This window comes from Rhinatrema bivittatum, chromosome 8, assembly GCF_901001135.1.
Source record: "Rhinatrema bivittatum chromosome 8, aRhiBiv1.1, whole genome shotgun sequence".
Taxonomy (NCBI): domain Eukaryota; kingdom Metazoa; phylum Chordata; class Amphibia; order Gymnophiona; family Rhinatrematidae; genus Rhinatrema; species Rhinatrema bivittatum.
Window position 1 is genome coordinate 146,566,251 of NC_042622.1, and position 15,041 is coordinate 146,581,291.

The following is a 15,041-nucleotide window of genomic DNA, read 5'->3' on the forward strand; positions in this document are numbered from 1 at the left end:
GGCCTCCCGGCACGCGCAGAGCCCCGGGACTCGCGTAAGTCCCGGGGTTCTCCGAGGGGGGCGTGTCGGGGGCGGGCCCGGTCGTCGCGGCGTTTCGGGGTCGTGTCGGCAGCGTTTTGGGGGCGGGTACGGGGGCGTGGCTACGGCCCGGGGCGGTCCGGGGGCGTGGCCGCGCCCTCCGTACCCGCCCCCAGGTCGCGGCCCGGCGCGCAGGAGGCCCGCTGGCGCGCGGGGATTTACGCCTCCCTCTGGGAGGCGTAAATCCCCCGACAAAGGTAAGGGGGGGGTTTAGACAGGGCCGGGCGGGTGGGTTAGGTAGGGGAAGGGAGGGGAAGGTGAGGGGAGGGCAAAGGAAAGTTCCCTCCGAGGCCGCTCCGATTTCAGAGCGGCCTCGGAGGGAATAGGGGTAGGCTGCGCGGCTCGGCACGCGCCGGCTATACAAAATCCATAGCCTTGCACGCGCCGATCCAGGTTTTTAGCAGATACGCGCGGAGCCGCGCGTATCTACTAAAATCCAGCGTACTTTTGTTTGCGCCTGGAGCGCAAACAAAAGTAGGCTATTCGCGCACCTTTTAAAATCCGCCCCTATGTGAACAAACAAGGGGGCACAGGGTCATGGACTGTTTACCTAGAAGGCATAAAAATAATTGAATGGGCTTGCAAACATTAGACTGTCCTGCAAGTGCCTACATTCCAGGGATCTCCAAAAAAGTTAGTAGGTTGCCTAAATGGAGTATTTCAACCACACTAATGGTCTCTGCAGCAATCAACAGTTGACAGACTGTTCAGTCCATGGGGACTTTCAGCAACTGACCTATTTGCATCAGAGCAAAACAAAAAATTGGATAAATGTTACTCTATTCTTCTCAGCGAACTCGTATCACTCAGGACACATTTTTCTACTCTACTAGAATACAGATCTCATATACACTTTTCCAATTCCACTGATAGCCAGTAAGTACAAAAAGTGCTCAAAACCAAGCCCGTCTGAACCTCTTAGCACCAGTATGGCCTAGACAAGTTTGGTTTATGTATCTGGTACAGCTGTCCAGTAGTCCTCCAATCCCTTTCAGATCAGATACATTCCTTTTAACTCAAGAAGAGAAATGTCTCTTTCATCTGAACCTTCCCTTCCTCAACTTGATGGCTTGAATGTTGAGGGCTTAGTGATTGCCACGTTGTTCTTACTCCAGAAGTGGGCAAGCTTCAGTCTTTAGTTCATTATTGACTTTATGCACAGTTTTTCCAAAATAAAGTGGCGCTCTGCACCCATTCAAATTTTTGTACCGAAGTAAGATCAGTTTTTCAGATTAATTAAGCCATTGTGTTACATATGTTCTTCCCAAGGCCACACATACATGAAGGCAAGAAGACCCTTCATACCTTTAGAGAGTAAAAGAGCCTTGCCTTATTACAAAAGAAGGACTCTGCCTCATTGTTAGGCTTGGCAACTATTCATTTCTTACAGTCCTACCACACTGGGCAAAGCATTGGTCAAACATACATTTTACAACTAGATAGTAGAATACATCATATGCTAGCAAGTCTACACCTTACAGACACCACCAAGGTTCATCATATTAGAACTGTGGCTGCATCAGTAGCTCATCTTTAAGTCGTACAACTTGAAGGTATCTGCAAAACTGCAACTTGGTCATCACTGCACACCTTTGTGGCCCATTGTATCCCATTACAATTTCTGAGAGTGATAATAAATTTGGATAAAAAGTTTTGCATAGCCTGTTCACCCAGTAGTCTACTCTCCAGGGTGGGATCTGGGTTGCTTATTTCAGTTAATGCTTTGCTGCTACCCTCAACTTGGGACTCCCTACATGTAATGGCTAATTCAACCCTGCTTATTGATGGAAAAAGCAAGTTTGATTACCGTAAACTATGCTTTCCATAGATAGCAGGATGAATTAGCCATACTAAAACCCTGCCTGCCTTCCTGGAAAGTAAACTACCTAGCTAGAATTAGCTCTAAAGCTGACTGAGCGGGTCATGAAGCCATGCCCGATCACAAATTCCCACCCAAGCTCAGTAGAGCAAAAGCGCTACTTGCTAAGAGAGAGGGTTCTGTTTGATGCTGCCTAATGACGTCACCCACATGTAATAGGTAATTCATCCTGCTATCTATGGAAACACCATTTACAGTAAGCAAACTTGCTTTACATGAGGTTAATGAGCTGTCTGAAACTCCTCTCTCCTCCCCTTTCAATTTGACTAAAAATATACGTGTTGTACCTCAGCAGATGTACTTTTAGCCATAATGAAAGGAGGGGTCCCGGGTATTGTTTAGGTGGTGAAAGGAAAACTGCGTATCTAGATTGTATTTTCAAGTCTTAAGACATATTTTTCTCCCCCAAACATTTACCTGGTGGGAAAACAGCTGCAAATGATCACCCATACTTTCTACCTCCAGCAGGTTTCAAAGCCCAAGAATGTGTGTACCTTGTGCAGTGGTGTGAAAGGGGCTAAAAGCACATGTACTCTGTGTCCCAATAAGGACAAGCTGAAAAATCGCCCCTAGAAAGCCAGCTCCAGCATGCGAGAAACAGCTGCAGCCCTAGTGAAATGATCCATATACAAGCTGTCTTTCTGCAAAAAAAAAAAGCCTGCTTCAGAGCTCCTGAAAACCCTTTCCCTAAAGGAGCCAAACCTTTATTTTGAAATGAGACAGCAAGTTTTCAAGATATTTTATGGTATTTTTTGGAGTCTTTATATCCAGTTTCATAAAGTAAGAAATGGGCTGATGTGGTTATAACTGAGGAAGCAGTAAAGGTTTGAGGCACTGTAAGTTGTTTTAGTGTTCCCCCAAAATATGAGTGCCATTCGCACAGGGATCTGGCCAGCAAGCTAAAGAGTTAGCCAGCTATAGCCTTGGGGTAAAAACAGCTCCCCTCCCACCTACCACCTAGCAATAAGAGGACTTGGCGTGGAAGTGTAATCGTTAATTTATATTGAAGTTCCAAATATATGCATGTAGTTTCTCCCACCGAATCCCAGCCACATATACAGCAGGGCCAAAGCATCTGAGCTAGCACATTTTTAAAGTGAAAATAGTGAGGCGGCTGTCCTTTGAAAACCGATTACACGTTATGCAGCTACAAAAGTACTCTTGTACCTTGCCACTAGCTGGCTTAATGAAAATAACCCCCAATTTGTTTAAGCACACTTTTGCGTTTTTGATGGACACATATTTATTTTTTGCTTTTCCTCTCTTCCTCTGGGACATTTCTGGACAGTGTATATGTCATGGCTTCCCAAACCTGTCCTAGTGATCTTGAAGCCAGTTGGGTTTTCAGGATGTGAATAGACATGAGATAAAGTTACATATGCTAGTTCTCCAACCCAAGCAAATTTTTTCTCATTTACATTCATTGTGGATATCCTGAAAATCCATTAGCTGTGGGGTCACTAGGACAGCTGTGGGAAGCCCTAGTTACATGAGCAGGGCTATTTAGTTTCTTCATTTTCTTTCTGGTTATAATGTGTGAAAGTGCAGGGTTCAGCTAGCTCTGGTCTGGTTTTCAGCATACCTGCAGTGAATATTCATCAGATATTCATTTAGATTTCATTCTCCACTTTATCAGAGCACTCTCAAGGTGGTTACAATAAACAAAATTACAGAACAGAAGGAAAAACACATTTCTAACTCAAGCACTCAAATAACCCTCTCTTTCACACAAAAGTCATAGATAAAACTACCCAGCCTGGTTTACTGATATATCTTGGTTCAATTCCCAGTCACACACTGATAAACTTCTGTGTAAAAGATCAAAAACATGTTAAAAAAAACAAACCCAAAAAAAACCCCATCCCACTCTCTACTTATCTTTCCCCAACCCAAAACTTCTCAGAATAGCCTGCTCAATCTTCTCAAATTAAAATGCAAATTAATAAATACTGCCTAATTTTAGCCTGGCCATCTAATCAGGATGCTAATGCTAACTGCCCATATCACCTCCCCAGCAGTCTGGCCATATTTTATTTATTTGATTTAAATTCTGCACTCTAGTCACTTCAAAGCGGATTATGTTCAGGGTATTATACCATAATAACTTAATAAAATAGCGGTGTGGCAAGACCAACACTAACTTACTTAGTTGAAGGCTTGACCGAACAGCCAGGCCTTAATCTTTTCCCTGAAGCATAAATAAAGTCAGATTTAAAACTTGAAGGGTAGGATGTTCCATAACCTGGGACTTGTTTGTGCTTATTCTAGGACACTGGTTATTAATTCAATCCTTGGGACTGCCGGGCCAATCAGGTTTTCAGGCCATCCACAATTCATGAAATATATTTGCATATACTGCTGCCATTGTATGCAGATACTTCTTATGAATGTCCTGAAAACCATATTAGCCAGGTAGTCCTCAAGGACCAGCTAGAGAACCCGCTGGGCTGGGAAACCGATTAATCTTTATACCCCTGTGTGGCATTCCAGGCAGGACCCAAGCTTCTAAAGTGAAACCTGCACTTCTTGGGACCCACTGTACCGGTTTAGCTTTGTATTTCTCCAAGCAAGCCCTCTCCTGTCAGTACAGGTGTGCGATGTTCCAAAGGAACCCCTTCTCATTTCCCTCCACTGCATTTTAAATTATTTTTGTAGTTTTCATTTTTTTTTAATTTACATTAACCTGCCCTGCTGCAGTACAGGAGGGCTAAAAAGCAGCTGCTTTGGGTTCTGGCCCTGCACCACTAACCAGGCAGTTGGGAAGTAGCAGCAGTAGTTGCCACCTCCAGCTTCCACCCTTGGGGAAAGCTGCATTTATAGCGCTACTTTCTAGTTGATTGGTGTTTGCTCTTACCAGATACGTGGGAGGAGAGAGGAGCACTTCTGCTTTCCTAATGTCCTTTTCATGTCTAAAAGTTTTGCATTTCATATTGTACATTGTGTTTTCAGTATCCACCTGGACCCATGAGCTGCTTTCCAGACAGTCTACCCACAGCCTGCTGTTTCAACTCAGCCAGCTCATGTCATTTTGTAGAGGGGGAAGGATTTGATGATAAATTCTGGCTGGGCCTTTGTCTTCCTCCTTACCTCCATCTGCTTTTCCATTGTGCTTACTTCTGAAATTAATTGCACAGCACAACCTTCCTGACATTTAGGGTGTATGATCACCCCCCTCCTCCCTGGCATCGAGCTGGGACTGTTCAGGTTTTAAGAGCAATAAACCTGAGAGCTTGCAGTGTTCAGGTTGCCAGCCCGCAAAATAGCAGCCATGAGGCTAAAGTGTATGCAGCAGCCCTGCAGATGGTTACCACTTCCATCAGTCTGCAGCGTTTGTGCGTGGAATGAGATACACACATGCAAAATAAAATGCTTTGGATGAGATGTCAGATAGAGCTCCTGATTCTGCTTGTTAAAAGGAGTGGGCCACCTTTGCCTGGAGCTGGGTACAGCTAGGAGGTAGAGAAGGGAAGATGGCCAGGGTATCCATGCACATTCTTGCACTAGTGTCCATGCAGGCCAGATTTAAGATTTTGGTGCCCACCGGCAGATTGCTAGGGCAGCACCCCTTTGAAGCTCTGCCAGCACATGGCTATAAAGCTAGTAGAAGCAGGCTCCACTTTGGCCTGGATGTTTGGCCCCTTTGAAATTTGGTGCTTTAGGTGGTTGCCTATATCTAAATCCGGAACTATGTCCTTGATGGGTTCAAACTTCACAAAATTGTAATCTGAAGGTTTTATTTCCTGAGCAGCGGTGTCTATTTCCCAGTCTGTGCGGGGAATCCTACTCTTTGTATCTCTCTCTGTATATCTGTTTTTCGCGGTGGGCCTTATTCAAAACTGACTTTCCTATTCTGACTTGAATAAGGTTCCATCGTTGTGTATGTGAATGTCTCTATGTCTGTATCTGTCCCATCTCTTTGCCTTTCTTCCTCTATATGTGTCGCTCTTGTTTCTGTTTCTTCAGGTCCTGATGTGTGGCTTACAGCAAATCATTGTAAACACCTGTCTATTTTGGGCCCCTTGCTTGGAAGGTGAGTAGGCCAGGATGCCACTTTCACTCTGAATCTAAGATATCTGATACACTGAGGGGGAGAGGAGGTTGAGGATATATGTTACTGAAAGCTTACAGGAGAGGGAGAGGGGGAGAATAGTACTGAATACAATACCCTCTTCCACTACTGCTGGCCAGAGTCTGTTCTGTACTTGAATATTAAAAAGGTGACACTGTCCAACCTAGCATTACCTGTACTTCTCTACATCTGTACATATGCATGATTATACCTGGTGTATGTGTGTAGGGAGCTATGTACACATTCCTGGAGCCAGTGGTGTATATACTGCTTTGTGGGGGATGGTAGTGGTGACTGTTGTCCAGCAATGGGAGGATAACTGGAGAGAGGCACGGGTCCACATTGCTGATGCATGGATCTCTGTATCACAGGAGGGTGCACATCCTCAACAACTACAGTGGCCCCTCTGCCCCAGCCTTCTCATCCTGGTTCTGAAAGTGGCTTTTGTGCTCTTGCTAACTCCTAGCTGACATTCCTGTAAGCTGAAGCCCAGCCGAAAAACCATCAGCCAGCATGGGGTGGATTAACTGGAGCTCATTACAGGGCCATCTGCATCCATCATATCCCAACTGCCTGAGGTGACAAGGAGCCAGCTATCAACTCTGTGTCCTGGCCCTGCATCAAAGAGCCACGGCTGGGGCATCCTTCCCCCCCCCCAACAGCTGCAACACACAAACCCAGTCAGACACTGTATAATATACCTATACATTATTTTTATTTTGCATATATCTCTACAGTGACACTAAATTATCACGTCTAGTGCATTTTTTGTGGAGTTATAAGATACAGCAGTGTTTTTGGCTTATAAATAAAAATATCAGCGGCCTGGGACCTTTGTGGGCTCCCTGCCTGAGGAAGCCTAGCAGTCCAGGGTTTGTCGAGGTGGATAGAATCTTCCATTTCTGGACGTTAGTACCGCGATAGCCGGCACATGTCACACTGGCAGGCCTTGGCTGTGAAAATCTCGATCTCCTCCTGCCAGACAAAGCCACAATGTAAACGAACTTTAACCTAGAAGTAAAAGCCCAGAGAAGCAGCAGTTAGAGAAAGGTTAAGAGGTGCTGGCAAATCTGGCCACTGCACTAGCAGCCTGTTTGGCTGTCTTGATAGACAGGAAATGTAAATTAAGTTTGTTCAGCTGCTGCCTGCGCTCTGTTGTAGTGGGTCTGAGGGAAGCTTACCCTGTGTGTGTGTGTGTGTGTGTGTGTGTGTGTGTGTGCTCTGTTGTAGTGGGTCTGAGGGAAGCTTACCCTGTGTGTGTGTGTGTGTGTGCTCTGTTGTAGTGGGTCTGAGGGAAGCTTACCCTGTGTGTGTGTGTGTGCTCTGTTGTAGTGGGTCTGAGGGAAGCTTACCCTGTGTGTGTGTGTGTGTGTGTGTGTGTGTGTGTGTGTGCTCTGTTGTAGTGGGTCTGAGGGAAGCTTACCCTGTGTGTGTGTGTGTGTGTGCTCTGTTGTAGTGGGTCTGAGGGAAGCTTACCCTGTGTGTGTGTGTGTGCTCTGTTGTAGTGGGTCTGAGGGAAGCTTACCCTGTGTGTGTGTGTGTGTGTGTGTGTGTGTGTGTGCTCTGTTGTAGTGGGTCTGAGGGAAGCTTACCCTGTGTGTGTGTGTGTGTGTGTGTGTGTGCTCTGTTGTAGTGGGTCTGAGGGAAGCTTAACCTGTGTGTGTGTGTGTGTGTGTGTGTGTGTGCTCTGTTGTAGTGGGTCTGAGGGAAGCTTACCCTGTGTGTGTGTGTGTGCTCTGTTGTAGGGGGTCTGAGGGAAGCTTACCCTGTGTGTGTGTGTGTGTGTGTGCTCTGTTGTAGTGGGTCTGAGGGAAGCTTACCCTGTGTGTGTGTGTGTGTGTGTGCTCTCTTGTAGTGGGTCTGAGGGAAGCTTACCCTGTGTGTGTGTGTGTGCTCTGTTGTAGTGAGTCTGAGGGAAGCTTACCCTGTGTGTGTGTGTGTGTGTGTGTGCTCTGTTGTAGTGGGTCTGAGGGAAGCTTACCCTGTGTGTGTGTGTGTGTGTGCTCTCTTGTAGTGGGTCTGAGGGAAGCTTACCCTGTGTGTGTGTGTGTGTGTGTGCTCTCTTGTAGTGGGTCTGAGGGAAGCTTACCCTGTGTGTGTGTGTGTGCTCTGTTGTAGTGGGTCTGAGGGAAGCTTACCCTGTGTGTGTGTGTGTGTGTGTGTGTGTGCTCTGTTGTAGTGGGTCTGAGGGAAGCTTACCCTGTGTGTGTGTGTGTGTGCTCTGTTGTAGTGGGTCTGAGGGAAGCTTACCCTGTGTGTGTGTGTGTGTGTGTGTGCTCTGTTGTAGTGGGTCTGAGGGAAGCTTACCCTGTGTGTGTGTGTGTGTGTGTGTGTGTGCTCTGTTGTAGTGGGTCTGAGGGAAGCTTACCCTGTGTGTCTGTGTACTCTGTTGTAGTGGGTCTGAGGGAAGCTTACCGTGTGTGTGTGTGTGTGTGTGTGTGGTGAGGCACTGTATGGGGGGAGGGAGCTTGCCCCTGCTGTACCCATTTTATCATGGGGCAATGTGTGTGTGTGTAGGTGTGAAGGAAGCTGTGCTGTTGCTGCCTGTGCTGTACATATTCTGTGTTAGGGCAGTGTGTATGTGAGGGAAGCTTGCACTTCTGTTGCCCCTACTGAACCCATTCTGTCATGAGGTGTTATGTGCACAAGGGAAGCATAAAGGAAGTGTGTTATCGCTGCCTGTGTTGTATCTATGCTGTGGTAGTGGAGCGGTGGGTGTGACTGTGTGTAGCTTGCATTGCTGTTAGTTCTACTCTACCTATTCTGTCCTAGGGAAAAGTGTGCATGAAACAAGTGTGTGTTGTCGCCTGTGCTGTACCTGTTACGTGATGAGGTGTCATGCAGTGGGGAACTACCTTTTGCATTTTACTGACAGTGCAGCACTGGGAAACTGAGGTGATGTTGTGCTTGAAGCCACTTGCCAGGAGCACAGAGTACTTGGAGGGGAATGCACTGGACTCACAGTAGCCTACACAGGCATGGATTATGTGGGTTCCTCGACATGTCCCTTGGCGGTCACTCTTTATGGTCACATTGAATGCTAAGAAAGAGAGAAACATCATTATTATTATTATTGGGAAGATCTTGCTTTTGCCTTTTTGCTTCTCACTCATATATTTATATGTCAATAGCCTCTCTATGGCTCACCGCTTATTTAGAGCCCAGTTATCCTCAATTGTCACTCTCTGAACAGACTTAGTCATGCCAATTTAATATTAAAGAAAATGTCTAAGGATGATGCAGATAAACATGCAGAAGAAATCAGATCCTGGCACTTACGATAGAGATGACAGCCGGGCCCAATGGCTTCATAGTTCCAAGATTTGGAGACCAGCAGCAGCAGACTGAGACCTAATGGCAGGGCACTGAGGGCAGACATGGCAGGAGGGGCTGCAAGAGAAGGATAATGGGAAATTGAGTCCCGCTTTTACTTTTAAATCTACGAGGAAGAGAATAAAAACTATGCTAGTGGATCCAAGATGGTTCACAGCATTGTAAAGCTTGTCATCTCTAGATCACCAGTTCAAATCCAACCCAGGCTGGTAGGCATTTAAGAAAGTGGCTTATGTGAAATGAGCAGGAGGCCACTGTCCAGTTCTGGAGATCAAAACAAAAGTGTTCACACTGTGGCCCCTGCCAGTTTGTGACTTCTGCTATACACATTGTCATTTATTTGTGAGGAAAAAGAAAGAATATGTATCAAAATCCCCTTATTGTTTCTTTCAAACAAAGGTGCATGCTCAGAGAACAAGTACAGCACAGGGAGCAGTAGTGCACACTTCGCTCACGCACACACATGCACTGCCCTGCTACAGAACAGATACAGTGGTAGCGTACATCTGTTTATAAAAAGTGCTTACTATATAAAGCTGTTTCCCTATAAATGAAGCTTAGTTTAGTCACTTTGGAAGAGTAACAAGACTTGCCTTTGTTATAGTAAGGTATGCTATAAAAGGAGGAAAGCCCTGTATTTTTATATTTCACCTTGATATCTCCTATATGTAAGCAGTAAAGAAAAGAACTTCATGTAACTGTACAGACAAAACCAAGGAAATAATTGTCTGCAGACTAGATTGATGCCGAGGAATTCAATCTATGCAAAGTATAAGTAGAGCAGAGACAACATCATCCTGCTGCACCTGTCTCCCCACATTCAGGTGCTTGGCATTTTTAACCAAAGTGTGGAATACAGGAGATTGTGGGTGCAGGTGATAACTAAATCCTGTCCTACCTGTAAACAGCAAATCAGCAGAGGGAAGGAAAAGCTCTGTAAATTACCCATGACTTACAATAATGGCAGAAAAGGACTGGAGCCTTGGGGTATTATGACACCTTGTGCTGAGCCAGCAGAATTGAAGATACTATACAGGAGCCTTCTAGATCACACAGGTCCGTCCTTCAAATGTACCCGTGGCCTTGAAGGCTCATTTTGGGAGCAATTTCTAACCGTCTGCGGCTACTTTCCCTTTGAAAATTGCCTAGGGGAAATTTGTACCTGCTTTCTCTAAAGGATTTTTGCCCTTCAAAATGAAGCGCTTTTCTGCATTTCCCAACTCCAGCATTGCCTCTCTTTCAGGGAGGGTGGACAACTTAAAAAATGTCCATTCAAATAGCTTTGGAAAATTGCCCTCACAAGAGCCCCAGCACTTTCTCTGCTGGTCCAAAGCACAGTCTCACAACCTGCAAAGAGTTCAGTTTCCTGCAGGACCCATCCTGCTGCTGGAGCCATATGCACAACATAATCTGGCAATTAATTCAGGTGAGCACTTCCTGCCAGTGTTTCACTGCACACATGAACTCTGCTACTTACCACGTACTGTCCTGTTTTCTTCCTTTTTTTCTTGTCTCCCTTTCCTAATTTTTTCTTTTCTGTTTTTTCTTAATTTCTTTCTCTTTTTCTTCCTCGTTTTCTTTCTTTTCTTTACTTTTTTTCTTCCTTGTACATGTTTGGTCTTTTCCCTTTTGTTCCGTTATCTTTCCTGTATTCTCTATTCTTCCTCTTGACTTTCCTCTTCTTTTTTTTCTTTTTTTTTTTCTTCCTTTTACTGTCTCTTTTCTTCTTTCTTCTTTCTTTTTTCTCTTTTTCCTTTTTCTTCTTTTCTGCTCTGCTCTCTCTCCCACTGTGTGTTCCCCAGGAAGGAAAGTCTTAGCTCCCTCTCTGCCTGCCTTGCTGAAGTTCCTCTCTGCTCTGGAGCTATTTGTACCTCTGGTACAAATATTTAACACCTGAACACACCTTCTGATGCTATCAATTTTCAGCTCCCTTCTCTGCATGCTCCACCTCTCTTTCCCCCTTAAAAAAGAGAGAGAATTTCCATTCATAAACTATTAATTGTATTTGATGGTTGCTGCCCATACAGTCACACATTCCCACCTGCACATCCAATCTCCCCACAGCTTGGCTTAAACCTGTTTCCTTTATCAGTTTATTGCACGTATGTCATCTAATAAACAGAATCTTCTTGAAATCTTAAACTTAGCCTGCGCTACATTGTGGAAAACTAGGAAATCCTCATTATCCTGCTGCCCCATCACTGCTAATTAAAAAAAAAAAAAAGCCAAAACTCTTATTATTATAACAACTATCTGCCACCCATTGAAATTTTAAGAAGGATTACATCCCATATCCCTATGCCATCACTGTCTCCTCCTCCCCTCCCCAGCCTTCTCTCCTCCACCCCATCTCCAGCGAGACCGCAAGCTTATCTCATTCTTTCAGCCCCATCCCTAGCTCTCTCTTTCCCTCAGCCTAACCCCAACACTCTCTCCTCCTTCCTACCCACAGACCAATCCAAGCACTCTCAGCTCCTCTTCCTTCCCAGCCCCATCTAACTCTCTTATCCCACCTCAGCACGACTTGAGCCCTTTCCTCCTCCTTCATCCCAGTCCAACCTCAACACGCTAATCCCACCTTGGCATGACCTGCGCCCTTTCCTCTTCCTCCATCCCAGCCTGATGCCAACACTCTCTCCTCCTCCCCACTCTATCTCTCTAATCTCTTCTCCACCCCCTTCCCAGCAGTCTTTCCTCCCATCTCCTCCAACATTCTCCTCCTTCATGCCCACTGTCTGACATGAGCACTCTCTCATCACTCTACCCACTGCTTGACCCAAGCATTCTCTCCTCCTGCTCTCTAGCCCTCTCTAGCCCAACCACAACACCCACAACTGATCTTAGGAAGGTGCACAGCCCAGGGCAAATCAACTGCAGCAGGCCCTGGAACTCTGGCTGACAGGGAATTATAGTGTTGGGGATGGGGCTACCAGGGCTGTCACACCTTTTCATCCCCCACCAAGGACAAAAACACAATACCCTCTCCTCTTCCTTTTCTCTCCCAGCCTGATCCCAACACTATTTCCACCTCTGCCCTCCAGTCTGTCCCGAGCTCTCTCTCTTTTCAACTTTCCCAGCCTGAATCCAACTTTCTCTCCTCCTCCCACTCAAGGATGACCTGTGAATTCCCCCCTCCACAGCTTGACCTGAACCTTCTCTACTCCCCACCAGCTTGACCCCCATTTTCTCCTCCTCTCCCCCTTCCATCTGACCCAAACATTATCTCCTCCTTCCCCAGCCCTTTCTCCACCCAATCTCTTGTCTAAACTCAGCCATCTTTCCTCCCCATCTCAAACTGGCTCCAGTTGTCTCTTTTCCCCCAGCTCAACCCCCACCCCCTAAACCCAAGCCTAGGCCCAACATTTTCTTCCTCCCCCTGTCTAGCCCGACCCTAGCCCTCTCTCCTTCACCCTCCAGTCCAACCCGAGCATTCTCTCCTCTTCAACCCTCCTCCTCCAGTGTGACCAAAGCATTCTCTCCTTGTCCCTCTCTCTAGTCTGACCTCAATCTTTCCACAGTCTCAGTCCTCTGGTCCATGTAGGCCAAAACAATCATCACAATTGTTTGATCTGTCCGCAGGCCAATATCATCTAGGTGCATCAACCTGTATTGCCCATTTCTCCTCCATGATCCTCTGGCCAGATAGGTTAGAGGTCAATGCCTGATCTTCCAGCCAGCACCACCAACTCCTTCTTCACTATCTTCTGGGTGGATGAGTGAGAGCAGTTATGTTTGCAAACTGGCTGAGGGAACAGATGGATATGCTCATTGGCGGGGTGTGCAAGCATGACCATACCACCAATCTCTGATAGATGGACTCTACCAAGATGGACCCAAGTACATCATATATAGAGATTTTTGAAGCACGCCATCAATATATTTGGCATTGTTCTAAATAACTGATATTTTGTGTGATGCCTCTGGCTGGAAGAGGTTACCAAATAAAATTCTGAAGCCAAAGGACTTGTTCAACTTGATTCAGAGAGTTCTTAGGATAAATATGCAATTGGGATTTTCAGCAGATTCTCCTTCATCCTAATATCATCTCAGAACTGGGGATGCAGAATGGAACAATAGTGAGGTCATTGTGGGTCACCCACAACCTCAATTCCTCTGGATAATCTCATCTGACCCTTCCTTCCTGAGCAAAGATACTGGTTTGTACAAATCTGCACCAGATGACCTATGCAGTGAGAGTTAAGGACCAAAATATGTATACTTTAGAGTAGAAGTGGGCAAAAAGGGATAAAATTAGGATTGCCACCTCACCCCAGGTCAGGCTGATGCAGTCCTGGTTTTACCTCACTGCAAGCATGGACTTGTAGATCTGATTTTTCTATTCATTTCTCTAAGAAAATCAGAATTGCAAATCCATGCATGCAAGAAGGAAAGCTAGGACTGAATCAGCCTATTTGGCTGACTTAGGATTGAGGTGGCAATCCTAGATATCGTAGAGATATTCATCTATCTCAAAGGTATACATCATGCACAAGAACCAAATCTTTGTCAGTGGGGAGGAAATTCTAGAAGGCTCAAAGAGGGTAGTGGGGTAACATAAGGGAATATTTAATCACAGATAGGGTGGTGGGTGCATGGAACAGCTTTTTAAAGGAGGTGGTAGGGATAAAAATGGTATCAGAATTCAAGAAAGCCTGGGATCCTTGGCAACAAGGGCATGAACGGGGATCAAGCAGGGTATTTGCAGCAGGGAGGGATAATGGGGAAGAGACTAGAGGGGTCTGGAGGTTTTTATCTGCCATCAGATACGAAATTTCTCAGTTATCTCCCTACTCTGAAAGACTAGGTCTTCTGTCTCCTTTATTGTTTTATATTTGAATTTTACTACTATACACCACTTGGAGTGATTTCATTTAAATCAGGAAAGTGGTCTATATATTTTATTTAAAAAAACAAATAGGTACAGGGGAAAGATTTTTAACCAAACCCAATTACCCACCATTCAAAAAAATATTTTACAAAGCTCAATTGCAAGATGAGACCACTGGAAAGATTGCCCATCACCAGAAAATAAATCCAATGTTCCATTCAGCTCTATTTGAGTTTAGAACATTTCAACAGGAGAATGGAATAGGGACAATAATAATTTAAACTGTTCTGCAGGCAGTCCCCAGGCAGAGGTATGGACTAGCTGACAGTTACAACTCACTTTTTTGTGGATTGCAGCTCTGCAGTAACTTCCCTCCTTGCTAAAACAAGCCTCAGTAGACTACAATGGTACTGCGCAGTCTAGTTAAATCAGGGGATTAAGCAAACGTGAACTGGAGAGGGGAGGCACTCCCTGAAGACTCAGAAAGAGCTGGCTAAATATAAAATGCTGTTCCAGGTGAGCTCAGTGCTTACCACTTGCCACTGGGCTGGCCCGTTTTTTGTTGTATTTTTTTAAACAAATTAGAGGGGTTGGTATTCAGTGGCTGTGGAGTTGGCAAAGATAATCGACTAGCTTTACCCCATTACTTTTATCCAGATATTCAGCCGCACTTAACCAGCTAAATGTGCAGCAGAATATACGTATAAATCTGACCACACCAAAGGAGAAATGTATTTTTACCTGATAATTTCCTTTCTTGAGTCTAGTCAGACCAGCCTAGATGCATGGGTTATGCCCACCATCCACTAGATGGAAAACAGAGACTAACAGGATTGCTGATGTCAATCCTTATA

The 15,041-nt window shown here is 45.5% G+C and overlaps 1 protein-coding gene across 3 annotated transcripts; it reads right to left on the reverse strand.

The window, feature by feature from the left end:
• Positions 1-6,745: 6,745 nt before the first annotated feature.
• GPHA2 (glycoprotein hormone subunit alpha 2) lies at positions 6,746-14,624 on the reverse strand. 3 transcript variants are annotated; one of them, XM_029613653.1, is made up of 4 exons: positions 14,527-14,624; positions 9,306-9,416; positions 8,882-9,066; positions 6,746-7,037 (listed from the first exon to the last, which is right to left on the reverse strand). In XM_029613653.1, the coding sequence occupies exons 2-4, from the start codon at positions 9,403-9,405 to the stop codon at positions 6,936-6,938; spliced, it is 387 nt and encodes a 128-aa protein (XP_029469513.1). In that variant the 5' UTR covers positions 9,406-9,416; positions 14,527-14,624; the 3' UTR covers positions 6,746-6,935. The 3 variants fall into 3 exon arrangements, with proteins under 3 accessions (XP_029469513.1, XP_029469512.1, XP_029469514.1); XM_029613652.1 differs by lacking the exon at positions 14,527-14,624 and adding an exon at positions 10,837-11,175; XM_029613654.1 differs by lacking the exon at positions 14,527-14,624 and adding an exon at positions 10,837-11,175 and having other exon boundaries at positions 6,924-7,037; positions 8,845-9,066.
• Positions 14,625-15,041: the final 417 nt, after the last annotated feature.

Bases quoted from the DNA above. Each gene is read 5' to 3' on its own strand.
- GPHA2 (XM_029613653.1), bottom strand. From the start codon at position 9,405: ATGTCTGCCCTCAGTGCCCTGCCATTAGGTCTCAGTCTGCTGCTGCTG. The intron at 9,067-9,305 runs GTAAGTGCCAGG...TCTCTTTCTTAG, and splicing joins GCCCGGCTGTCATCTCTATC to CATTCAATGTGACCATAAAG. The intron at 7,038-8,881 runs GTAGTTCCCCAC...TTTTACTTCTAG, and splicing joins CTGTCAGTAAAATGCAAAAG to GTTAAAGTTCGTTTACATTG.